We start from the raw sequence: 27,861 nt of genomic DNA on the forward strand, positions 1-27,861 counted from the left end.
ATCTATACCGCTGATAATGAAAATCTGACCCGCGGCATTTCGACGGTGCGCCACTTCCTGCAAATGTTTCGAAAGTTAATTTTCGAGCCCAATAAGCTTTTTCAGAATGTAGATCTATTTTATAAAATTTAACAAACCTAAAAATAGGTTAAGTGCGTTCGCACTTTGAAAGTTCATGAATATTCGGCAATGGAGTTGTTAAAAAAGTACGAAATACCTGTTCCAAAGTTTGTAGTTGTTCGGAATGTGGATGAGGTCAGAGCTACTTGTAAAGAATTCGGTAGGTACATTCAATGCGTAAGATTTTGTTTCTTCACTTTCTGTCACTCAGTAAGTTTAATTTGTTCTGGAAATATCTTAGTGTGTTATTATAGATGTCGTTAGTTAACTGTGATTTTCAAAGACATGTAAACCATAACTCCCCTACTTTAATTTTCCTGACGTTTTTCTCACCTCCTATAAGTCTACATGTTCACGCACTTTAATCACTGAGCAATTTAAAGCTTCTATGAGTTCAAACCAACCACTTTACGAAAATAAAGCTGGTCTCTTATCCCTTGGATACAGTACTTTAGTTAGCCAAGCTATTTTGAATATAGAGTGTTAAGGTCACATAAGGTCGCATACTACCTCGTTAAGCTAAACAGTTAGGGCTATGTATTCTACTTGTGTTAGTGCAGACAAATTATTGGACACAGATTTTTATTTTTAACACGAGAAATTAAAGACAAATAGTCACAATCACGTGCCTTGTCAACTAGGGGTGATGTGTCACTCTTTGTGTACAATGAGTTATTCTATGCCTTTATGTAGGGTATTGGTTGAGACCATCTGTTTGGTTAGACCAAGACTCAATCATCCCATCAAGAGGTTTATTACAAGTTTAATTTACGCCGGTTTATTAATTAAATCCATAAAATACCATTCGGATTACTTATAAAATGTATAGTTGTTGATAAGAAAGGTAGTTTTTTTATATTTAATTAGCGTTGATAACCGATTTCAAATTTACCATCACCATACTCGGGGACGTCATCAGCAACAACTTGAAAACTGATTTCCCTGAAAAATTAGTGTTGTTGAGGTGACAGGTTGGTTACTAGGTAACCATAACAAGTCAGATAATGAGGCAATAAACCTTGATTAACTGAGTTAGATAAGACATGTATTACATGTACCCATCTACTGCTTACCTCGATAGGTGATATGGTCTGGTATTGGGGTAAGCTAGAAGAAATCTAGGGACTCCCAAACCAAAACGTGGCACCAGTCCATGACGTCATTGACAGTTAGGATAAGCTGTTAACAGGTGTAGATTACGTGGTTGCGTTCCTTAAGATTATCGTAACCAATCGTCAAAGACTGGGCGACATGGGTCAGTGGCGTAGGTGCATTCTATCTTTGTCTTGCCCTAAGACCTAAGTCCCGAATTTTCCTTATACCCCCCTTTTTCAAGATGGTAATACCAATTGAATGGTCGTCACTGTGTCCGAATACACGATGCCGAACCTCTGCATCACTAACATGGTGTTGCCACTGGATGTCAGTGATCCTTTGGAGACGACGATGGTCAAACGCAGAGTCATCTAATATTCTCAACTTGGAGAGACTAGAATCCACTAACATATGGCGAAACTGCTCTCATTGACGTACTGTAGGTTCGATCTTTTACATCCAGACTAGTATCACAAAGGTGTCAAAGATGGGTCAGAGTGGAATAAGCCGCTCCGGCTTTCACTATACGTGAATTGATCTCATCACTCACGCCATCACCGGCACTTACACAGGTACCCAGATACGCAAAATTCTCGACTACTTCTATCTTCTCACTACACAGAATGAGTGCAGGTTTAGAGTTCCCCCAGTTTTGTAGAACTAATCTGCACTTAGAAGGTGAAAAGCACATGCCATTATCTGTAGACACTGATTGCTAACTGACTAAATGCGGATTGCTTGTCTTGAGTATCATCACACAGTAAGATGATGTCACTCGCATACTCAAGGTCAAAAAGTATTTTTCCGGGTAAAAGGTCCACACCACAGTTATCTACATCCATCAGAGCTGTTTTCAGAACGTCATCGATGGCAAAGTTGAAGAGGGATGGTGAGATTGGGCAACCCGATTTCACCTCACTGCCTGAGTAAAACAGTGAAGAGAGGTGGTTTTACGCCCTCATTCTCTCTGAAGTGTTTGTATACAGTACTTTTATGATGTCAATAAACCTATCAGGCACATCCTCGTTCAATGGACTATCCCAGAAAACAATTTTGTCCGACGAATCGAAGACGGACCTGTTTTCAAGAAACACTACTATTGTTAGCTTGTAATAAGTATGACGACGTTCTAACACATAGTAGAGAGTGAAGATATGATCGACACGTCATCGAGCAAAACGAACACCAGCCTGCTCCTCGTGAGTCAATCTTTCCTGAGTTTTGAGCAATCTACGAAATATGACGGAAGCCAATAGTTTGGACGCAATCGGAAGTAGACCTATCTCTCGATAGTTGTTGCACAGGTGATATGAATCCTTTTTAAAGACGGTGACAACTGTCGATTCCTTCTACAATATTGAGACTCTAATCTATCAAACGCACTTTTTGTAGGAGAACACTTGACCGGTGAGAGAACTCATCCTTGACCGCATGCTTTCTGTAATCTTTCAGAGCCTAGACGGAGACGACGAAAAGACATAGTTTCTTAAATCGACTTCTCACTCTGATGGAGCTTTCTAATCTAACGGCATGTAACCGAATGTTGATGGAGATCCAATCGATCAGCGCTGTCTCAGATCTAGCGCTTAGTGCGACAGCAACGCCAGCGAAACCAGACGAAGATGTTCCCGGATAAACACACATGAAACAAGCTTTTTGAAGTGACAGATGGAGAGTGAACTTGTAGTGCTTCACTAGAGTCTTGAATACGGGTCTCGGATAAATAACACACATCAATGTTAAGGCTTTCTAAAGACAATTAACTTTATCTGTTGTCCCACCCGTATACGTGTGCGATCGTTGAAGAAAGTCAGTTTGAATGGTATGTTTTCAGAAAGGCAGGTTCAGAATTCGTATTGAATAGTAGCATTCAACTTTCGACCATTCATTAACTTGAGGTCTTTTAGATAGGGCACGGTTGTCACGATAGGCGAGCTGTTGTGGAAATTGAAGAATGAAGGAATGTTCAAAGCTGGAGCAAAAGAATAGACAGGTGATGCAATTCAAAATAAAAAAACTTGTATTAACAAGTAGTTTTGACTATGATTTGGGGGAGATGAAAATTCAATTGTGGATAGTCTTTTTATTCACCATTTAGTTTGTGTTTGGGGTGGGATACTGCATGGGTGCCCAAAACTGAAGCCGGTGGTCTTCTTAAAGAACCACTCTCCGAGCTTTTGACCCAAAGGTCTAGTCCACAAGACCAGTGGTAAACGTTAGATGCAGTTCTATGGTAGCCGTTGACCAACAACAGATTCCCTCAGGATCCTGGAGTACATGTACATTATTGGATTAGAATCAGGGTTTCCCAACTCCCCCATGTGAATCCTCCGTACCCACCGACCTGGTTAAAGCGCCTGACATTCGCTTTTCATCACGAAGTTTATAGACTTGAAGAGTTATCGGACATAATTCAGAATATAATCCAGTAGGGGCCTGATTTTATTCTCCTTTTTTATAAACAATATTACGTAACATTTACGTTAATAAAATCTAGCCTGTTTTTGTGCTAATGTGAATGACATTCTCCAATACTTTTTATTTATGCTTTTATTATATAGTTTTATTCTTTTTATTTTCCCACAATATTACAATTCGGGTTTATGAAACATATGTCTTGGCATCTTATTGTACTAAACAGTCTCTTAAGCGCTATTAATAGAGTCTTGTTTCTTCGTTATGGTCCATGATGGATGAGATTTCTCACACAGCTTTGATTTAGTTTGTAATGTCCATCATAAATTATGAATTCTGCAGAAAAATCGACTTTAATTCATGTGTATTACAATTTAAAAACATATCACATCTGCTTGTTTGTCGTCTAATACAAAAATCCTGTTCAGTATTTTCCCCTATTTATCATGTATCCTTTTTTATTCAGGCATTTTACCTGAAAGGGAATTAGAAAATTCAGGTAAGGTTATATTATCCGTTATGGCATTCACATGTTTTCTGTTACTACTCTGACGGTTTGCTACTTTTTGGCGTAAAATTCCTCCTTTACTTATTATTTCTTTTATGCAGTACGTAACAAGACTTTTTTCTTAAAAGGTGGTGATTTCTGTGTGTTTGTGTGTGTGCATTGAGCGTTTCAGCACTGTCTAATTAATAACAGCTCCAGTAATTTTGTATGACTATTATGTTACGCATTAATTATGTTTTGACACTTGAATGTAAAACTGGAAGGAACATCATCGGTGCAAATTTTAGTTATACTTGTAGGTAGTTTTATTGATACAACTCAAAGTGTATATATGTGAGGACAGTTAGTCTTGGGGAGATGTAGAACTGTCTGCAAAAAAGTATATATATATATATATATATATATATATATATATATATATATATATGAGGAACTATCTAATCTACTTCATGAGAAATATATGATTAGACATTAAAGGCCTTACTAAATGTTTGTGAAATTGAATAGACTAGATCTATGTTAATATGTTGTTAAGCTCATTGTGAATCATTGTTCAAGTGTTTAATCGTTAAATGTCTAACCTGTTAAGTGCTTTGTTCAATTTGAATATTAGGTAGCGTATCTAGTCCTCATACTTATAATTTATCTGAAAAATAAATAATCTCAATCTTGCTATTGAGTCTTATTAAATTGGAAATTTCATTGAAACATAGACAGTACAATGTTCCTTGGAATATCAAGTTTTAAGGAGGCTTTTAATACAATGGCATTGGTAAATTTCACTTGTTAGTCACCAAACAAATTGAGCTATTAATATTTAAATGTTAAGGAATCCCAACTGTTCATCAAATGCAAAATTTCAAAAATTCTGATATTGGATAATACTTGTAACTTCTGAAATAAACTAGATGCGTTAACAAATTCACAAGTAAGTGTCATTGAATGTTGTAAACTTTTCTTCTCAGTAGATTAGTTCTTCTCTTAGTTGTTGTGTGCTATATTGTTAATTGATTTTGATATTTAAAAAAAAGATTTTCTTCTGTTTTTTGTACTTCATAGTGCCATCAATTTGTTGCATTTGGTGCATTTCCTTAACGCCCTTAATTGTTTACAAAACATTTTTATTATTAAATAAATAAATAGATGGTTAACTTATGATGCTCTTGAGTATTTTAAGATGTTTATTAGATAAGTTTGTGCATATTTTTACACCCAATGTAATAACAATTTTTTTAAGGATAAATCTGCAAATGAACAAGAAGACATTCACGTACACTGTGATCAGTCTGTCTAGATGTGTTTAAATACTCAACATAACAAAATAATAATTCAATAATTGATTTTTTTTTCCTTCCTCCCCTTATATCTATATTCAACCATAGGTGAGACTACAGAGAGCACAGATATGGTGTTGAAAGCACAAGTGTTAGCTGGTGGCCGTGGTAAAGGTATTTGGGATAGCGGATTAAAAGGTGGAGTTAAAATTGTATACAAGTGAGTTGGATTGTTTTTCTTTCGAATTGGCGTGTTTGTTTATTTATCTTCTGCAAATAGAGCTACCCTTTCATATTACAGCGCTGTGATATGAACTGACCATCTTTCTGTTTTTACCATTTAGTATCAATATCGCGAATAATGTGCACCGTATGAAAACTACACGGATGACATTCATGAAATATGTTCAAGCTACTTTAGGCCAGTGTTTCAAGATGGTGAAACGAATTAAATAGCTATCATCGTGTCTATGCACATAATACCGGACCTCTTAGTGGTTCTTCGGAGGAAACGGTGATCAAACGAAGAGAGTTGTTAATTATTTTCAGCTCAAAGGGACCAAGTTGTTCCACCAACAAAATAAAACTTTGTGCACTGAATACGAGATCTACTATAAACAGACTGATGAGAGGAAAGTGGTACAACCAACTATATTTTATTGGCGAAGAAACTCTGTTTCAAAGTCCAAGTTCATGAGAGAAGGTTGATAATGTACCTTTCGGCTTACAATATTTTAAAACTATAATGAAACAACTGACATTCCTTCCCGATTTTTATTGGTAATTTATTTATTTATGTATTTGAACATATAGATATTGGTACAAGGAGGCACCAAGCAGATATGCGCCACATAAATCATTCGATTTATGAGAGAACTGGGATACTACCCGGGGGCCCAAACCGAAGAAAGTGGTTTTCTTACGGGGCCACAACCTGAGCCTTTGACCTAAAGGTCTGATCCACAAGGCAGTGGAGCAACATAAGGAGACGCAGTCCCATGGTAACCGATGATCAACAATTGGTTCATAAGACATTTGTTCCCTCAGGATTCTGGAGCCCATGTGTACCATTGGTTTGGAATCAGGGTTTTCCAACTCCCCTAGGTGTATCCTCCATATCCACCAACCCAGTTAAAGCGTCGGATATTCGTTTTTCATCCTCTCAATTTCGTAAACAATACCCCCGCCACGAGAAGGCAGTGGGTAGAACTTCCCTGGCAGTGGTTCTGTGCACGTGGCCACTTTAGAGCATCTCGAGAGGGAGGGTGGGCCCTACCCACCATCGGCTGTACCGGGGCATTTGAGGGCTATTGGTAATTTGATGAGTGTCAGTCTGCAATTGGGATTTATTTCTAGGAAACTATTCACTTGTTTACTTTACTTATCTTTCAACCTATTATCCGTATACATACGTTTCTAAATCGGGCAAATAAAATTGTCATTCATAGTTTCTCAAGGACTTGATATTGAACCCTTCATCTTTCAAGTATTGATAAACTGAATATGATAATCACACATTGTGCAGCAAACTTCATATACGTACACTGGGTGAGAATTCATAAACATATTTGGCTGTTCAAGTAGAATAAGTAGAAATCATACTAACTGTAAAGCCAGCATTATAACCTGTTGGAAAATTTATTATTCCTCAAAAAAACTCGACCTAAATCAGCTGTAAGGAAGCTTTTCCAATAGTCATCCCGTTGAATTTTTAAATCGCTCTGGTAGGATTCCCAAAGATTAAGCCTGCCGATAAGGTCTTAAGTGACTGCGGAATGAGTGATCTACAGACTAATTTACCACATTCGCCTATGATATCTTGCATAACAAGTGCGGAAGCCGTTGAATCATGCTCTATGTAACTTGAGCTCTGAATGACTGATTCCCAAGGATACGTTTTTACCTGTATCATCGTCAGTGGTAGCGTTAAATTCTTAGCGGTTGGGGGCTGAGTCAAGAGTCATTGGAGGGGGTTAGTAGAAGTTTGATTTAAAAGTATTTTGCGTTGTGTTCATACACTGCACTCGCCAATTTATAATTATTTTCATTTTTCTAGCTAAAAACAGGTTATAAGATTGTCATCCAACCACATTATACTACTCAGTGGAATAAATCATACTAAAAAATAACCACTATCTGTTATTTCAGCCATTTCCTTTCTCAAACATCTCTGTAATATCATTTTAAAGAAGAATTATTTATTTCATGTTTGTTAAAGCATATTCAGTGCAATTACTTAGCCTGTATAGTAATGGATTTGATGAACTTCAAGTAATGAATACTTATTCTGATATATAACTAATCCATAAGAACTTTATAAATATTGCCAAGAGACTATCTTTTCAACACAACTGTTATTATGACAAGTGTGTGTAAATTTGTAAACATGACGGTAGGCATTTAAACAACTGTGAACACTTACCTACTTTTGAGATTGAACATTAGGGTTTGCTTAATTGTAGTTTACAGCTTTTAGACTTAACTTTGCCTGTAATGTGTATACCAATCGAATAAACAATAAGTGCTCTTAATTTTTATATACACACTAGTTTTGGCGTTGGATTCACTTCCATACTTATTTGAAGAGGTATTATGATGACTGCTCCATTAAACAAAGAACCTCGAAAAATTAATAATCTTGCTTCAAAACAGTTGGTTCATTTTACGGATTGCAATGGCACAACGAGAGGATAGAGTTGACCCAAAAAGTGGTGTCCGACAAAGCTGTCCACTATCTCCATTTTTGTTCAATTTCATCATAAACCTACTGCTAGATTTAAGTTCTCGTCGTCCGAATTTTCGGAAATTGATCTTCCAGGAGGTCCACATATCGACTTAGAATACGCAGATGATATAGTCCTGTTTGGTGAAGACGCCGACAAAATACAGAGTCTTGATAGCATTGGGCATCAATGCCAGGATGTTTGGGTTGCGTTCCTCCCCCTCAAAATGCAAGTTATTGCTTCAGGACTGGTGTGCGTCAACACCTGAACTAAGGATAAGGAGTGGAGTAGTCGGACGCGCCGACAACTTCACTTATGTTGGGAGTCTGATCAGCTCTGATGGGTTGGTGTCTGAAAAAATCTGTGCGCAGATCCAAAAAACTTGTTTGGTTTTTGCCAACTTGTGTCACCTGTGGCGAAGGCGAGATATCCGTCTATTACTTAAGCGCCGAATGCACTGTGCAGCAGTTCTGTTTTACTTTACGGCTGCGAAACGTGGCCATTAAGGGTAGAAGATACTCGTAAGTTGCTAGTATTTGACCACAGATGTCTTAGAAATATTACCAGCATCTGCTGGAATCACCGGGTAAGTAATAGTGAGGTTAGACTCAGGGTATTAGGGAATGATGGTAAATCAGTTGATAAGGTTGTGAATCTTCATCGACTGAGATGGTTGGGCCACGTGTTACATATGCCTGAACACCGATTACCAAGATGCACAATGCTGACTAGTGTTGGGGATCGTTGGAAGAAAGTTAGGGGCGGCCAAACCAAAACGTGGCATCAGTCCTTGAAGTCACTAACTTCTGGTTTGAGCCATGTTGGTAGATGCAGACTACTTGGTCGCGGTCCGCGTGACTATCGTAACCAATGGTTGGAGACTCTTGGTGACATGGCTCATAACCGATCATAATGGCGTAGGTGTACACACTCTATCTTCCTTTAAACGATGAGATTAAAATTGCTTTATATCTTTTTTTTCTACCAACTGATTCTTTCTTCCCGTACTATATCCTTATATGCAATTTTTCTTCTATATTTTACCACTATTGAATCAACTACTTCTCTCTGAATTCGGTGTTCATTTTGTTGTGCTAATGAGGTGTGGCAACTTGGATCGATGCATATATGTTCCTGGTCCTACGTAGTAACTGACTGACTGACGAAAAGTTTGATACATTTGCTCTATATACTTCAAGTAATTTGGTCGTACATAGATTTAACATGGGATTTATGGAAACTAATAAAGGTTAATTCAACAAAAGGCCTAATTAACATGAAGTGATAAAGGAAAGGGAAAATTAATGTAAAATGGAAAAAATAGTTTTTCGCACTACTTCATGGTGTAAAGTGGATTAAAGGATTACCAGGGTGAAATCAAAGTTAGACTAAATTATTTTTGTGCACATAAAGAAGTTTTGGGTTTTATAGTGGTCAAAGTTTCTATAAATTTAAGAATTTATACACAGAGCTTTAGGTTCTGTCTTTAGAACAGTGCTATGACCTTTCCTTTAGTTCTTATCAACCCTTTTGTTATATCCGAGCGAAGATTAAATCACGAGTAACTTCTGAGACATATTAATTGACTAATATTGTCTATATATTCTTATGGTATAACTATTCAATAATTGGATTATGTATATTTATATTCCTCATATTATAAGCTTTATTTTGACCTATAATTTATTATTGTACGATTTAATGTTCTTAAGCTGTGTTCAGTTTATTGACTACTGCCTCCCACGTTCAGAGCTACTTTTTGGCTTTATTGTGTATGCATGTTATTTCCTATTTTATGGTGCGTTGCGGTCTGTCTGGTTGATATATAAACCCAGTATGTCTGAAATAAAGGATTCGATTCGATTCGCATAGTGGAAGCTGGTATTGGTGTTCTGGACTCAAGTGGACGGGCTAGGCGAACATAGGACTAATAAGGACACTAGGCTGCTCATACGGGTCGAACGTCATTGGTTTGGCACAGTGTGAAGATTGTATAAGTCGTATTTTGATTGGTAGATAAGTCACCTGATAACTACCCGGACATAAAGTCATAATACCTTTGATAATCGATACGGATTTCACAGGTTCCAGCCCCATTCCACCTACTTAAAACTGAACAGTTACATAATATCCCTAACCTTGATAAAACAAATGCGTCCCGAAGCTAATTTCCTGCTTATATATGTTTGTTGTATCTGTGGTGAGAATTAGTTAGCTTAATAGTCTTAAAGTTTGTTATCGAAATATTATAACCTAATTTTTTTATGCAATTCGAAAATACCAAGGAAATAGTGCTAAAAAATTTAGTAAAACCCAAATGTGACCACCTTGAGTGAATACAAAGTAATTATTTGTCAACGATTTACCCCAATCACTGACTATTGGGAAGACAAAAGCAGTTTGCAAAGAATATATATCTCTGATGAGAAAATAGCATTATTCATGTACATATTTCCTTTTCAATGATTAAGAATTATGTTTCAATACTTATAACCCACAACAAATTTCTCACTTAATAAATATCAAAACTGAATGAAATAATTCTCAGACTATACGATAGAATCTTATATATAACTAGTTTATAGATGAGTTGGTCAAAATTCCATAGAACGTTAAAATAAAAAATTACTTTATTGAATTAATTATTAGTTTTTACTTTTAATCATCTCTTATCACGAAATGAACTTAATTATTCAGTTATATTGTTGCATGTAATAGGTAGTCAAGTTTCAATTTCAAATTGTTTATTTTTTTTTCAATTTCAGTGTAGAAGAAGCCGTAAATGTAGCTAATCACATGCTTGGTCATCGAATCTACACTGCACAAACCGGTGACACCGGCCAATTATGCAATACATTATTAGCATGTGAACGTAAATATTCTCGACGTGAACATTATCTAGCTATTGTCCTAGATCGTTCTAGTGGTGGACCAGTAATGATTGGTTGTCAACAGGGTGGTGTAAATATTGAAGATATAGCACGTGATAACCCAGATGCTTTAATTAAAGTAAATCAGTAGACATTTTTATGGTTTGTACTTTGATTATGTAAATCTTGAATGTGAATAGTAAATAATTCAAATTCCTACTAGTAATGATATAAGTATCATAATTGTTGAACAATTTAGCCGCTATCTGTATTCAAAAGCTCAATGGATAACGAGTTGGGTGTTTGAAGTGAAAAACACCTTGGCTCGAGTTCAGATGTAGATACCAACACTGGGATGTACCAGGTACATCCTACTGACAAGTCCCAAGTAGGGTTAAACATTCATCTCGAATTCTACTACTAGTCATAATATATCCCTTCTGTAATTGCTCTTGGCAACATATAGACCTAATGACTAGTTGATTTCAACTATAACTATTAATTTTATAGGTAAGTAACAAATTTTAGTTGGCACCAAGGATTAGATAAATATGACATTAGTGTTACTACTTAGTAGTCGGTGAGTATAAAAATCTCAGTCCCACAAGAGGCCAGTCATAACTTGGATTACCCAGTTGTGGTGATGTTTCTGACTGTGATAGTGAGTAGCGTGGGTAGCATCAGTTGTCTGTTTAATAGTCTAAATAGTGACATAGGTTTCTGGGAAGAAATTGGAAATCGGTAAATACGATTGTAGATCTTCGACATCTGAGATGTTTGGGACGAGTTACGTATCCCTAACCACTGCCTATCCTAACATGCAATTTCAGGTTCAGTCTAAGTTGGAAAGAAGCTAAAGGCGGACAAATTAAAATGTGGTATCAGTCCATGAAGTCATTCACTATTGGTGTAACCTATGTTTCTAGATCCCAACTTCCTGGTTGCAGTAGTTATGATAACAATGACCAGTGGTTGATGTTGGGTGACATGGGTCAAAATCGATTACATTGGCTCAGGTTCATTTACTCTTCGTTTTCTTATGGATGTCGAGTTGCAGTATTTCTTCATACATACCTTTCGATTTCGTCCTGTCTTACCTTATTCTCAAGGTTTAGTCTTCCCTATTTCCACTGGTAACACAGTTCAACTCCTTTGTCATTCATCTTCTTAATTTAATCTCATCGTGGTTATATAATGTGACAATTTAAGCTAACCTACTTTTATTGGACACTGTATCTGTTGACGTTGACTGATTAAAAACTGCTTGTTGATCGCTTCCAACCACTTAACATCAAAATATTACAAGTAATACAATTTGCGTAGAATTTCAAAATGATATTATTTATAAGTTTAAGTGACCATGATTTTACTAGGTATCTAATTGAAAATAATTTAGTTTAATATAATTTTCATCTCAAACTGTAACTTAATAACACTATGCAATAGCTTAGTGGTTAATTCATTCAACCTTCAATCATTCGATCGTAGGCTAGAACGCCCCCTTACCTATTTTGGTGTGACCGATCGGATGGCATCATTAACTCTCACACTTGGAATGTAGCTCATATCTAAGTACTTGATAAACAACTTAGTTTATTATCTACTATTAATATTATGCATGTTTCATAAATTTCAGCATGAACTCAATTCAGTCGAAAGTCATAGGTGTGTGTACACTGATGAGTAGTGGTAGCAGTAGTAGTAATAGTAGTCCTAAAATATTAGATAATACAGTTATCCAGTGTTTCATGGTTTTTCTAATACTTCTTTAACTGAATGCAATCCATGATGTTTATTGTCAAAAGTAAATAAATAAAATTTAATAATGCACACACACACGTGTACACGGTGAAACTACTGAATTCCAAGTTATTTTTTATGAGTATAAACACAGACACACACATTCTTTGTAACAGGTTTAGAACAGTGTGCATATTTCTGTTACTACTTTCTGTCCATTATCAACAGATAACGCAATTCGCTTTCTTTCTTCAATCTGATGGATCTATTCCAATTAAATCATATAAACTTGAGTTACATATACAAGAACGAAACACTTTCATCAACGTAACGTCACTGTGATAACTGTACTTTAGTATGATCAGTTATATAGTCGTGTTTTCTTGACTCATCAGTGCATCCACTTACCTTCTAAATAACTTAATTTCCTCCTGTGAATTGTGTATTTGTGCTCCAACGCGTCGGTGGTTCAATGGTAGAATCCTCGCCTCCCACGCGAACGGTCCGGGTTCGGTTCCCGGCCGACGTAGACCGCCCCGCCCCTGAATGCCCTGGCACGGCCGATGGTGGGTAGGGCCCACCCTCCCTCTCGAGATGCTCTAAAGTGGCCACGTGCACAGAACCACTGCCAGGGAAGTTCTACCCACTGCTTTCTCGGGGCGGGGGTATTGTTTACGAAATTGAGAGGATGAAAAACGAATATCCGACGCTTTAACTGGGTTGGTGGATATGGAGGATACACCTAGGGGAGTTGGAAAACCCTGATTCCAAACCAATGGTACACATGGGCTCCAGAATCCTGAGGGAACAAATGTCTTATGAACCAATTGTTGATCATCGGTTACCATGGGACTGCGTCTCCTTATGTTGCTCCACTGCCTTGTGGATCAGACCTTTAGGTCAAAGGCTCAGGTTGTGGCCCCGTAAGAAAACCACTTTCTTCGGTTTGGGCCCCCGGGTAGTATCCCAGTTCTCTCATAAATCGAATGATTTATGTGGCGCATATCTGTTTTGTGCCTCCCTGTACTAGTGTTTATGTGTTTAAATAAATAAATATATATGGCGTGAACTAATCGAGCGTGTTGTTCATCGCGTTCCTCATGGGAGTTCCATCATTCTTCGTAAGGTTGATGGCTAGCAAAATATCGCTACTGATCCAAAAGTCTCCCTTGATGCTGCTTGTAGTGCAGGCGAAATGTCTGTCCGTCAACCAAGGATCGAACGTACTCTTTAGCAATCAGATATGTATCATCGTGTGACTATAAAATATAGTTTGTGAAAGTAGAAAAAATACATTGACTGCATACATTAAATCCTAGATATATCTTTAAAACATTGCTCACATTTTGCAAAACTTCGTAGTGAGTGTATTGTACGAAATCGTTATCGGACATTACTGTAAAATAGTCACATACTCATTATCATTAAACAGAACTGTTCAATGCACCATCGTTTCCAATAGTTCTGCGACCTTTTATTTGTAACAAATATCTCCAGGAAACATTTTAACCAGTACTCAATTACTATTCTTTCTGAAAAAAATTTATTGTACACCTTTTAGATTCCAGTTGATATTAACAAAGGTTTAAATAAAAAAGATGCTTTATTTATGGCGCATAAATTAGGTTTTACACATCCAGATGAAGCAGCTATATACATTGAACGACTTTATAAACTCTTTGATTCATCCGATTGTACGCTGTTAGAAATTAATCCAATTTCTCAAGATATAAATGGAAAAGGTATGTGTTGCTAAGACTTTTCTTTCTTGATTTGAATATTGTTTTGTCACTTTCCTCCCTCCTCTCTCTATCTCCTCGTGCTATGTTTTTTCGAGTTTTTATTGGTCTGTTATTTTATTGAAATCATGAGGCGATCTGCGTTCAACAACTGTTGGGAAGCTGAAATTAGTGAATGGCCATTTCGTCCTAGTATGGGACTTCCAACAGTGTATATTTACAAACCCGCAATCTTGAATCTGACCCAGAACCTTCGGTCTCGCTCATGAACTATTAACCTCTAGATCACTGAGCCGGGACCCAGTGGTTTACAAGTCTAACTTCAATCAGACATGATGATGACCTTGTGTGAATCCTTAACGAATTTGTATACGTTCAATTTAGAAGACGGTTAGTTAGTTCTCTGAGAAATAATTATTAGAATCGTGTTTACCATGTAGAAGGTGATCATACATAGTGAATGTTCCAATTTTTGATCAATCTCTTGGTATTTGAACTTGGATATAGACCATACTATTGACGGTTCTCTAAGCTTAAGTTGAACATCAATATTAATATCAAAGACAATCAACTGATGAGCAACAAATAGAATAAGACACCTTTCCTATATTTCTCTCCCATTCACTATTCAAAATATATTCTATGTTCTCAGCTAATCTCACGTCTTTGAATGCTTAAAGGAGAATATGAGAAATCAACGTTTAAATGCTAATTTCTTGTCGTATTAACATATGAATATAATTGAAACTGAATTTGAAAAGTGTATGTACGTGAAAAAGACGACGGTTATGCCAATAATTCTTCTTTTCTCGCATCTGTATTTTTTTCTTTTATTTCTATGTTTGAACTAGTTGTTTGTATGGATTGTAAAATGAATTTCGATGATAATGCTGCATTTCGACAGAAAGAGATTTTTGCACAACGTGATTGGTCACAAGAAGATGAACGTGATGTAAAAGCATCAAAGGCTGGATTAAATTATATTGGTTTAGATGGAAATATTGGTTGTTTAGGTAAGCCGTGATAATAATCATGATAGATATTTGTTTTACCTACATTTCACTTATTGGAGTGTTGTTATGTATGATCTTAGCTATTGTCACAATGTAATGTTCGGTTTTGCATATCATGATGACTTGATTAAACTATATTAGACGAGATATTCCTTCCTTTAGATTTTACCATATCAGATAAGTTAGTTAGAGAACAGTAGAACTGAAAACAACGTACTCATGGTTCGAGGGAGATGTTATACACCTAACTGTACTGTGATGAGAGACGGCTGCAAAGTGTTTCCCTTGGACAGCCAGCATTTGTAGCAATTCCATAGGAGGGGATAAGAAAAAGCTAGGCATTAAGAAATCACAATTCAACTTGCCCCACGGATTCTTTTCGCTAACGATAAAGCCTTAAAAGTACGAAGCCAACGCATTTATAACTATTCGAAAGAAGTCTATATTTGGTCGACCTCAAGCAGTTATTTATTGGGCTTTATAACCGTTTTCCCAGATTGTCAAGATTACCCCTAACCCAGTTTTATTTTCAGGTACCCCAAGAAGAAATATCTTTCCATGGTATATGTGACCAACCGGGAAATGATACCCACCACCCTCATAGTCCTATTAGTGTTTTTAAGTTATACAGTCTATACAAAATTATTATTATTAAAATCAATACGTAACTTGACCTTTTAATGGTTTAATTACTTTTACATAATAAATAATTGCAATTAAGACAAAAAAATATTAGGAAATAATTACAATTACACACACTGAACAATAATAAATGAAAATTTAGTTGATTACCATCGTTCATTGATTAATAGAAAAATAAAAAAGCAGACTCATATAAGAGTTAGACCGAGTAAACATTCAAAGTACAATTTTGGTTGGCTAAATTTTCAATTATTGGGCACAATTAACAAGCTGATGTCAAAATTGTTTAGAGCTGTGTAAATCAGCCTATTATTATTATTATTATTATGACTGTTGAAACCTATCCAGTCAATCATAATCAATGTGGAACTCGTGGAACAAATATGGATTAGACCAAGTATCCATACCACGTTAGCTTAACGAGATGAATAGAAAATTTGAAATAATTGATGAAGAAAAATAAACGTTCCAAACATATTTATCATTATTTAAAAATAGTCTGATTATCCCGCTGTCGATATTTTTGATTAAATTTTGCTCACAAGTGAATGGTTATGCGGGCTTAGTAGTTCAGTGGATAGCGCAATGAGCGTTTGAAATGAAATGTGTACTGGGTTCGAATTTCACCATAAAGTATTGTAGATCACCAGCGTAGATTATCTATGTCGAATGATTGGAGGTCTACTCGAGTTAGACGGGAATAGTGTGACGAACCAGCTAACTTCGAAGTCACACCTCACGGCCAACATCTAACGTGGATTGCCCCTTCGGCATGTCAAGGTACTATGGCTGCTTTGGATACCGTATAACACAAAAAACATTATTGTGCAAATGTATTGGTAAGAATAAGTACAGAAAAAATAGCGAGACCACCACCGCATGCGCCAGTCCATGGCATACGATTAACTGATGCGCGTTGGTTATCCTTGTCGAGAGTCGATTTGTTCGATATTCAGTGACCCAACTGCCGAATGATTTAGCTAAGGCTCGGTGATATAACACTGGCTATACAGTATCAACTCTGGGATGTAAAAAGGTACATCTAACCGACAAGTCTTAGGTAGGACGAAATGCTCATCTTAGATTTCACTAATGACCACAATCCATCTATTCTATAAAAAATCGAGACTATAGTTCTGAAGAATGCCTGATCAGAAGATAATCGGTTGGTCATCGTCAACATAGCCTGACACAGATGCGCGTTGACAACACTGAATAGTGAGTCTATGGAGCAGCGATTTATTGGTTAAGGCATTTGAATTTCGGCTACTAAGTTTAAAGTACGAACATTGTCCTACCTACTTCGGTTTTGTGAATCGAGTAGTATCACTAACCCTCCCACTTAGAATATAACTTATGATCTAAGGTGTTCGCTCTATGATTATTGAACTCCTTGTAAATTCCCTACTGCCTCTTGTTTTTCAATAGACGTCCATTTATTATAATATTATATATATATATATATATATATATATATATATATATATATATATATATATATATATATGTATACTGGACACTTTCTTCTACATACTACGAATGACGGTAGAAATCTCAGTAAATTTTATGATAGCATTATGAATTATATCAAATGAGTTGAGTTTCAAGGGATAATGATGATCCAATAACGAATGAATGTCTATTGTAATATCACATTGTAAGCTCAAAACATCGATACAACATAAGAAACTGTTCGCTAAATGAATTAAAATACACCACAATCCATATGTATAGGTTTTTTGTTTTTTGTACGTATCCTTCGATTTTTTTATTTTGTACCAAGGTTGTCGTCACGTGTCTAGATTCTTCTTTTTCTAAATGAAACAAATCGATATCACCCTAAATTTGACCTATTTTTTTTTCTGAATTCTAACAAATCGTTAGTTTTCATTATTTCACATCATTGATGGACTTTAACTGTATATAAGCATTTGGAAACTAGATAACCTTGATCGGCTAACTATGCCATCTTAATATAGCACTCATCAATAATGCACTTCGATGACTCCACCCTGTGTTGAACCCAGTTTGTTCAGTCCTCGCGGTTGTCTCTTTTCTTTCAGATCACTAAACTGGTAACATCCAATGATTTATATTTCTAACTCGAGTCAATTCACAATATAACTCATCCATTACCCAGTGCTGTTTGTTAGTACACTCTCGCACATCCGACAGGGCTGAACTCCTCTAGTCACTGAATTACCTTTTGAAAGTAGTCACTAGTGCGAGTATATAATCATTGTCAGTGAACAGGGCGTTATGTGGAGATTATCCAAATTGGTAGATTACATCATGCACCGACCTCAGACAACCATAGAAAACAAGATCGTAACACTAGACAGTCAGGTGGTTCGTCTCAGTATATGATATCTCTTTGTGGTGCGCATTGACGAATCTATCAGTTATTGAGACCCGAAAATTCAAGCAATTTTATTGTTTCCTTTTTAATTCGAAATATATATATATCGTGATTCTACCATCATTCTGATTATATTTTCATTTTGATACTCCAATAAATCTTTTCAGTTAACGGAGCTGGTTTAGCTATGGCTACTATGGACTTAATTCAATTACATGGTGGTAATCCAGCGAATTTTCTTGATATTGGCGGTGGAGCGACAGCTGCTCAAGTGACTGAAGCTTTTCGTTTAATCGTATCTGATTCGAAGGTCAATGCTATACTAGTAAATATTTTCGGTGGTATTATGCGTTGTGATGTGATTGCACAAGGTATTGTAACAGCTGCTACAGAATTAAACATAAAAGTACCAATTGTTGTACGACTTCAAGGTTGGTGATTTATTTATTATTATTATTATTATTATTATTATTATTATTATTATTGACATACCATATATTCTGAAGGTAAGGCGATTTCGCGCAAATTTTTCAAGTTTATTTTTCATCATAAACTCATCAGTTAGTTGGTGAATCAGAGGTTTCTGGGTCCGAGTCCCGCGTGCAGAATCGTGAATGAGCACTGCTGAGGAGTCACATACTATGATGAAACGACCGTCCAGTGCTCCGAGGTTTTCAGTGGTAGTCCAATATTGATCGGTTCACGATCTCAATATTTATCATTTTGCTGCATTGTAATATAGAGTTGCAGTGGTTTGTCTTGATTAAAACACTCATCTCTCAACCCATTTCATTGGTTGTATGTGCGAAATTCTTTCCGTCTATTATTTTAATTTCATTAACTGGATAGTACTCAGTCAGCCATAAGCAACACAAGACTTGAGATAGATGTATATCAGTTCAAGTTGTAACACCATAATAGTACAGTAAGATTTTCAGATTTGTGGAAGTGGTGGTAATTAAAAAAATTTAAGCATATTCAATATAATCCAAGAGGAAAAAATAAGTTCTAGGAATAATAAAGTGCACGATTATTTTCTAAAATCTCAAGATCTTAGTAAAGACAAAGAGTGAATGCATCTGCGCCATTATGACTGATTTCAAGTGATATAACTCAACGTTTCCACCAACCATTGGATAGTACCAATTGTTAAAGAAGTAAAAATAAATATGTTCCTTCATACTCCAAATACACAAAAATATATACTTGGTTACTAAGGTGTATTTGATTTTTAATTAGTACTGAGTTTGTTTTCTCTACATTTAGGTACATATATTTATATTCACCTAATTCCACAATGTATCACTTATGTACTCTACACATTTTTTATGCATTAATTCTACATAGAATACCGTATACAAATGTTGTTATTCTTAACAAGAAATATAATCTTTTATAATTTCAAGACAGTTTAATAAAACATAGTCATAGTATAATGAATGACTGTTGGTGGAAAAGATTTGTAGCTCAGATGGATGATTTTATTGGAGTTTTGTCCTCTGAAATGGATGATTTGAACGTGGAGCTTTCATTGTTCTTATAAACAGCATCATCAGCTCAAACTTTTCTCATCATGGATAAACATAGGACCAAGAATCAGATCAAAAGGAAATACAATCGATAATAAAGGGGTAAATAATGACAGGTTAAAGTTCAACAATAAACAATGACGATCGAGGTCTACAGGACAAGTTGGGAGTGATATGTGAAGAAATTCGAAAATTTCACTTCTACTTGAAGTTTGTACTGATGATGTCGTTCAGAAAAACAATGAACAGCTCTACAACCAAACCATCCAGCTCAGAGAAGTAAACTCCACTAAAACGAATCATGAAATTAATGGTATCTTGATATTGTTTTACTAGGCAACCTTTTATAAAAATGTTTTTTTTTGTGATTAGTTTAAAAACGGTTTGTGAAAATTGTCAAATTTCACTGACTCATTGTAATCGAACAACCGTTAATACTCATGAAACACTAAACAACTGTTTTATCCTAGTTTGGGACTCTTCATTTACAATGCACATCCACCACGGATCGAATGAAAGACTTTCATGTCTCAAAGTAATCGTTTAACGTTTAGATTAATTAACCAGTATCTAATAGTGTTTCTATATCTATCTTCAATCAATTCACAATATTTTAAAACCATTTTTCAATGGTCATTGATATTGGATGATTGGCTTATCATCCAATATAATTGAACTTCATCAGTTATAGCTTCTTACTAGAACTCAAGGAATAATCACCTTTTGAAATCAATGACTAGTGAGCACATGATTTCTATGTAAGTATGTATTATGCTAGTCATCTCGAGTTATTTTTCTTATCAAATGAAAGTAATTATTTTGCAAAAAATATCCCTTAATACATTTTAATTAGTACTATTTATATTATTATTGTTTTCTTTTCATTTTCACAATATATTTTCCCATAAAACTAACAAACAAACAAAAACCAATCACTATTAATAACATCAATAAATAAATAAAAATACTAAGGGACTAGAGTTGAAGACGCTAAAGCAATTCTTGCTACAAGTCATATGAAAATTCTAGGTTGTAGTGATTTAGATGAAGCTGCTCAAATGGTATGTTTCATTTCAGAATTTCGTTGTGTTTTCCTTTATTATTACTATTATTATTATTATTATTATTATTATTATTATTATTATTCATACATAGCTGGTATTTCTATTGTTAGTTGAATAGAAGTATAGTGTTTGGGATGAACTGGTTGGTTAGTTTGTTCTCTTAAAAAATGTTCACATAAATTGGAAACTCTTCATCTCAGTCAATAAGTAGAAAGTTTATGATTATGCAAAAGTGTATTACTAGATTTCCAAATCTTAATTTTATAGAAATATCTCTCTCTACGTACCTAGCCTGTCGTATGCCCCGATGGTGTTCTCGTAACTTTCGGGTTCCCTGATCTGCCAAGGGCGATGGGACAGTGCATGATACTATTGTTGTGTGCTAGGTTCGAAGAGAATTGTATGCTATATGCGTGCAAATCTACCCCGTTATTGTTCCTATCTCTCTAAGTAACTTCATTAATCTGTGTGTGTGGTTCGAATTTATCCACACACACACACACACACTAAATGTTTCTTTCTAAATCTTTCTCATAAGTCATAAATAGTTTTAATTTCAAAATTTATCATCTTATTTTTTGAATTCTTTGTTCATACATTCGCTGAAAAATTATAAAAATGAAATGATAAGCGAAGAACTAGCGTGGAGAAGATTTGCAGCTTAAGTGGATGATCGTGGTGCTGGTTTGGGCGAGACTATAATTTATGGACGACCTTTGAGCGAATCTTAATAGACCTTGAGGAATACTAGCCAATCAGCAAACAGTCAATATAGAGTAAAAATATATTATACAAAACCAAAGAAATAAAGTGGATACACTTCTTATACGTGGTTCAAAAACTTGTCAAGGTTAGAAAGAGGTTCAGAGGTTCTAAAATCTTAATGCATGCAGTAGAGGAAATCATCAATATAGCTACAGAATAGTCGGCCTCTGGAGCCATGATAAGGTCGCAAAAACTTTCAGCCTCGACCACATAGCTTCAATATTGTTTGTGTGCACTCCGATGTTAGTCCCAAAAATGCCACTTATGGATAACGACACGATGCACATCACCAAGTCTATGTAGGAGTCTATGCGCTCTCCACTCATCCGCATATATTGCAGTACCTCGCTGCAGCTAGTGCTACTGGTGCTTTTATTATCCAGTTCTCAATAATTGTCATAATTTGCCTTAGTTAAGATTTGTATATGTGGTTTTCATCACGAACTGACACCAGCTGTAACGCCAAAACTCTATTTAGCCAAATGGATGAAAGACTGTTATCTTATACCTGATCGATTCCTCTACAAATTATGTTCTCGCCGTTTTATTTGTTATAGCCGCTCAATTATCACGTTTTGTACAAAATTCCCTGTGAACCGATCGTGCATTAGCATTTAGCACTGAATTTGGCACCGTGACCTTGAAGTCTCTCAGGCGATTCTGATTGGCTCATCCATAAATTAGAGACTCGCCACTCTAAATAGAAGTGACGTGTTCGAATGGTAGGTACAATCAAAATAACGGAGTAAACAATGACAGGTTAGTGGTCAACAATCACCAATCAAGATCGAGATCTACAGGACAAGCTGCGAGTCATATGTGGAGAAATTCGAACACTTCATTTGTACTTGAGGTCCGTGCTGATGATGTCGTTCAGAAGAACGATGAAAGCTCCACAACCAAACAATCTAGCTTAGAGAACAAAACTCCACCAAAAAGAACTAGCGTTATTACACAAGTATTGATAAGATGAAGTTATGCGTAGGAATCGTTCTCGATTATTCAATGTGTCACTACTGATAAAACGTTCTCTTCAGTTTACCAAAAACAAATTGAATTAAGATCAACACCGATTGTTTCACATGTTATATTAAATGCAAATAGAAAAGAAAGTAAACAGTTGGCATGTTTAACATTGTCGCTTTTTGTTTTATTCTATAATATAACAAAAAGAACTTTTCCTAACAATTTTAGGTATCCTAAGCATTATCCAAAAAGGTTTATTTTGATCAGGCATTTTATATTTTGAAGGATAAATCTAATAATAGTAAAGTATATGGATGAATTTAAAATAAGCGCCCGTTTAAGCCAATCAGAAAAAAGCCTTTACAAAGAAATAACTTCTGCAGAGAAGAAAAAACACAATAATATCTCAAGGTGTAAACAGATTTCACATAATTCACTAATGGTTTAAGATTATATAAAGGTTTTTCCGTCTGTAACCCGAGAAAACGGCTTCATATAAAATGGCCCAAATGCATATGGAACATCCGTCTTCGCGAACTGTTATAAGGAGTCAAGAAGATTTTCACGAATCTCCAGATCATTTCGGCTTACAGTTAAGATTAAAGGTTTAGGGTCAAAATTTCGGAACAGTTTATTTACATGTTATATGCATTCTATATAAGAAACATTGAGCACTTGATACGTTTAACACTATTATTTCTACCTTATGGTGGAAATACTTAAGTTTTCGTCATCACTTTTAACATTCTGAACTCTACATAAAAGTATTTCTACTACTAGTCTTACGTCATGCGAAGTGAAAGTCATTCATTTTTGACTACTTAACAGTCTTTTCCTCAATTCAGATTGGATTGTTTATTATGCCCAATAACTAAAACAGGTGACCAATCAAGTTTCACTCCTCAGATGCCCATCACTTTGACTCAGGTCTAATCTCGAGATGACTTTATCTTTGCTTCAGTACCAAATCGATAAATAATGTATAATCTTTTTTTATTTACATAGACATCAATTTCAATTCGTTTATGTTATCCCATCCCTCATTTGTTCGCCCATATTTGACAGTTAATGTTTACACCTAATATCGTACACTGAATTGGAAGTTTGCTTATGTCTTTATAGAATAGTGTCATTTTGCTTACCAAGTACATTAGCTTATGTAGACGGAACTTTGTGTCATAATCTAGTTATTTTAAGAGTTAATGATACACTACCTCTCGATCACTGAAAACGACAAAGTACATCAGGACGGGATTTAAACCTGTGATCTTGTTGACTAAAAGTCGAGAATATCCCAAACTACCAAGCCACCTTTTTACATTCATAGAACGATTCACTGATAGTCCAATTTCAACTATCCAACTTAATTAGCACTATGTACTCCATCGTTTCAGAGAACCATCAATATTATTACGCTGTCATGCATATAATCTGTAAATGTTAGCAATTTATTTATTTAGAATTCAAATTACCATCACATTGTTTACCCTCACGTTTTTTTCGGAGAAATAAACTATTATTGTGTTATGTAACTTCGCTTATTGCCTTTATTTTTTATTTTTTTAATTTCTCAGTCTGTTAAACTCGCTAATATTGTTCATTTGGCTCGTGAAGCTGCTATAAATGTGAAATTCGAACTGCCTTATTAATTAATAATGTGATTATAGTAATATTATTACAATAAGCAAAGATGAATAGTTCGAAGGAATGGGGACATCAAGTTATATTGAATGGTGATGAATCCAGTAGTTCGGTTTATACTATTATTATTATCGTTATTACTATTATTATTATTATTATTATCGTTATTACTATTATTATTATTATTATCATTATTATTATTATTATAACTTACTTCCGAAAGATAGCAGTCATTGTGTGGTCTATTCAATTCAGTTTTGTCATATCCTTTTGTACGAATGAATGTACAATGACGGTAATGGGATTATTGTTTTATACGACAGATTTAAATATCTACTGCATTACGTAATACATTGATTTTGTTGCATAAGAATTTCTCATACTTTGATAGAAAATCCTTAACTAAACAATCACTTATTATCATTGTATTTTGGTTGCAGCCAGCTCAATGACACCCCTCCACACACACAGTTTATTTTACGTTGAAAACAGAGAGTATACAAAACTTCATTTTCAAAGTATAAAAATGCTAGTATACCCACCATACAACTATTTTGCCAGAAGAAAAAGATGAATTCAAATCTTTATTTCACTTAAAATATCGTTTATCTCTATTGTTTTTCTTATCTTTCATCGTTATTCACTATGAGTTACATATACTACTATTTGTTGTCCTGTGATAGTAGTAATAAATGGTATTGCTCGGAGATAATTCATGTTTGAATTTCTTTTCATTTCTTTGTATTCGTTTATACACCTACAATCAAGCGTGTATATGTATCCGCGTACAAAGGGAAGTGGTTACTTCAGTTTTCTTTTTCCTCTTACTCTTTCATTTGCACACCGTCCAGATTCATCCCCACAGGGACACTGTCATCCATATTTCAAATGTTGACTTTTCGAAGGTTTTGATGAATTTTTAAGAAAGACCATGTAACATTATTCGATAGTCCGTCTTCAAACATCTTTAAGAATATTAGCTAGATGAATATGTTAGCAGGGATATGAGGATCAAATATATTTCTTTCAGATCTCCTTTCATTTAATCATCCCGGTTTACATGAATAACATATACTCTCTAAGGTTTTGAACGTCAGTTGACGGTATGTCAAAAACAAACCGTAGTAAAGTTAATTCATCCAATGAGTTTGACAAACCGGGAAGCCTAGAAAGGTACGGCGTAATTTCGCTATTTGATATAACGATCAATAAGTGTGATAGATCTCTATTTCATTTACTGACAAGTGACCTACAAGAATTATATCTTACAACTAAATTTTTTTAATCATATTTATTTATGTGCAATGTTTTACTAGTAGGGAATAACCAGTCACTAATTAGTTCAATTTCTTGATATTCGTTCCTTGAGGGGAGCTTTGCGTCAATAATTCAGTTTTTATGAATAGCTATCAGTTATCCACTTTTCATTAGGAGGCCTCAATAATTCTTTGAAAAGGTTTTCAGAACATAGGAGAACACTCCGACTAATCAGTGTTTTTTGGAAACTTTCAAGAGAATTCTATGGAAACGACAGTTTGTGTTGTAATTATCCTATCGAGCAGTCGCCGATCTTGTTACCAATTTTAGTGTATTTTTCAGACGCTCAACGTCACATTTAGTCAAATAATTACCTAGATCTTCTGTGCACGAACTAACCTTGGAACTAAAGCTTCATCTACCACTTCCTTTTGCTTTTTTTGTTCAGGATTCGAGAATACAAAATATCTGGGGGCTAGAAAGCATGTAGAAAGTCAGTGTCTAAGCTTTCGGTTACTTGACGTATCACACATAATTATCAAATTAAGCGATCGGTCGCACATTCGTACACAAATACTAGTGTTATTTGCAATCATGCCCAACGTAGAACCCTAGCTCAAGTTCCCACACCACATCAGCACATTGAGAAGTCCGACTAAAAGTAGTACCTGTATTAGTGGTATTAGCAAAAACTAGGTATCAGTAATATTATTCTAGAAAAAAACATGAATTCGTGGAGTAGAAAGAGTATCAGATGAAATATTGAATTTCGTGGATGCTTCTGAGCCATTTCACCCAATATATGTAACCATTGATTTTGTGATATTCGTGCGGACCCTAACTAGGTAATATCCATTCACTATTGACACGGTTCAAATGAACGGTAACTGATTTCATAAACTAATATCACGTCTTGGTACATACATATTGTTAACAAAGACTGATTGAGGTTCAGTCGCTAACATCAACAACAAGATAAATTACGCCCTTACTATCAATATTTTTGAAAAAAAAAAGATTCCTGAAGTTATTACATGAATCATAACCATTAGCAGACACAATAACATTGACATAAAATCAACCAAATGATGAAAAATAGAAGTTGACAAGTAAAGCAAACAGGTAGATGAAATATGTAAGAATCCTAGGAAAAAAGAACAAAGCACACTTAGGTTAATGCTTCTGTGTACAGCCGAACCGATTACGATTGAAAAAGCAACTTAGAGGTTATGGTGCATAGAACCAGGATATTGACCGTGGATTGTTTCAACATGAGACTATTTGTGTCGCCTCTGAATGGTAACGTAATATAAACTCGCTTTTTGGGTGCCAGAAGCGTCATAGGTCTAGTCGTATTGCAACCCTTCCAGCGGTTTATGAACTTCAAAAATAACCATTATTCATTAACGTATCAGTCAAGAGCTTCGTCTCTACTTAAATTAGCTATCAACTGGACATTTTATGCAGCCCAACTTGTCATTATCGAAAAGACAAGGTCTATGTTTCACCAAACAGCACGAAAACGATTGTGTCACATCCCACTGCGTCTATCATTTTACATGTATGTGTGGAAACACGTACATAGGGAGGAGCAATCGTGATTTGCAATTAAGGGTGGGTGAACATATACCAAAATGGTTGCAGAATCAGATGAATTCCAATGGTCGAATAAGATCACAGGATAGACAGACATCATCCTCCATTGCGAAACATTTGATTGAGACGGGTCATAAGGTTGACATCAAATCAGCATTTGTAGTGTTATACAAAAGCTTTCAAGGACGTATACTAAGGTTTATCGAAGCCTTGGTTATACGGAAATCGAAACCCCCTTTATGTGTTCAAAATCAATTTGTCCTTACACTTAACCTACCCTGGTAATACTGATTTATTATCCAGAGTGGTAATCACTTTTGTTTTCGTGTACTTTTTTTCTATGTTACGGCTTACCTTTAATCTATGTGGTGGACCTCTTAATTTTCATAGAACAAATGTCTTAACAAGTATATGTGTGATCAGATTGTTCGAAATGTATTGCCCAAATATATCACATAATTCTGATAAACTTCGTCTTCTCATTGCATTATCAAAATTTATCAATGGGACTAATTGTTTTAAATATTATGTAATCGTTATCATTG

General features: G+C 35.3%; 1 protein-coding gene across 1 annotated transcript; it reads left to right on the forward strand.

Moving 5' to 3' along the window:
* On the forward strand, positions 1 to 27,861 carry SUCLA2 (beta' subunit). The gene is made up of 6 exons (XM_051213090.1): positions 1 to 108; positions 148 to 14,487; positions 15,336 to 15,497; positions 18,666 to 18,929; positions 21,000 to 21,088; positions 24,397 to 27,861. The coding sequence occupies exons 2-6, from the start codon at positions 14,355 to 14,357 to the stop codon at positions 24,469 to 24,471; spliced, it is 723 nt and encodes a 240-aa protein (XP_051073421.1). The 5' UTR covers positions 1 to 108; positions 148 to 14,354; the 3' UTR covers positions 24,472 to 27,861.

This window comes from Schistosoma haematobium, chromosome 1, assembly GCF_000699445.3.
Source record: "Schistosoma haematobium chromosome 1, whole genome shotgun sequence".
NCBI lineage: Eukaryota > Metazoa > Platyhelminthes > Trematoda > Strigeidida > Schistosomatidae > Schistosoma > Schistosoma haematobium.

Bases quoted from the DNA above. Each gene is read 5' to 3' on its own strand.
- SUCLA2 (XM_051213090.1), top strand. From the start codon at position 14,355: ATGGCGCATAAATTAGGTTTTACACATCCAGATGAAGCAGCTATATAC. The intron at 14,488-15,335 runs GTATGTGTTGCT...TGTTTGAACTAG, and splicing joins TCAAGATATAAATGGAAAAG to TTGTTTGTATGGATTGTAAA. The intron at 15,498-18,665 runs GTAAGCCGTGAT...AAATCTTTTCAG, and splicing joins TGGAAATATTGGTTGTTTAG to TTAACGGAGCTGGTTTAGCT.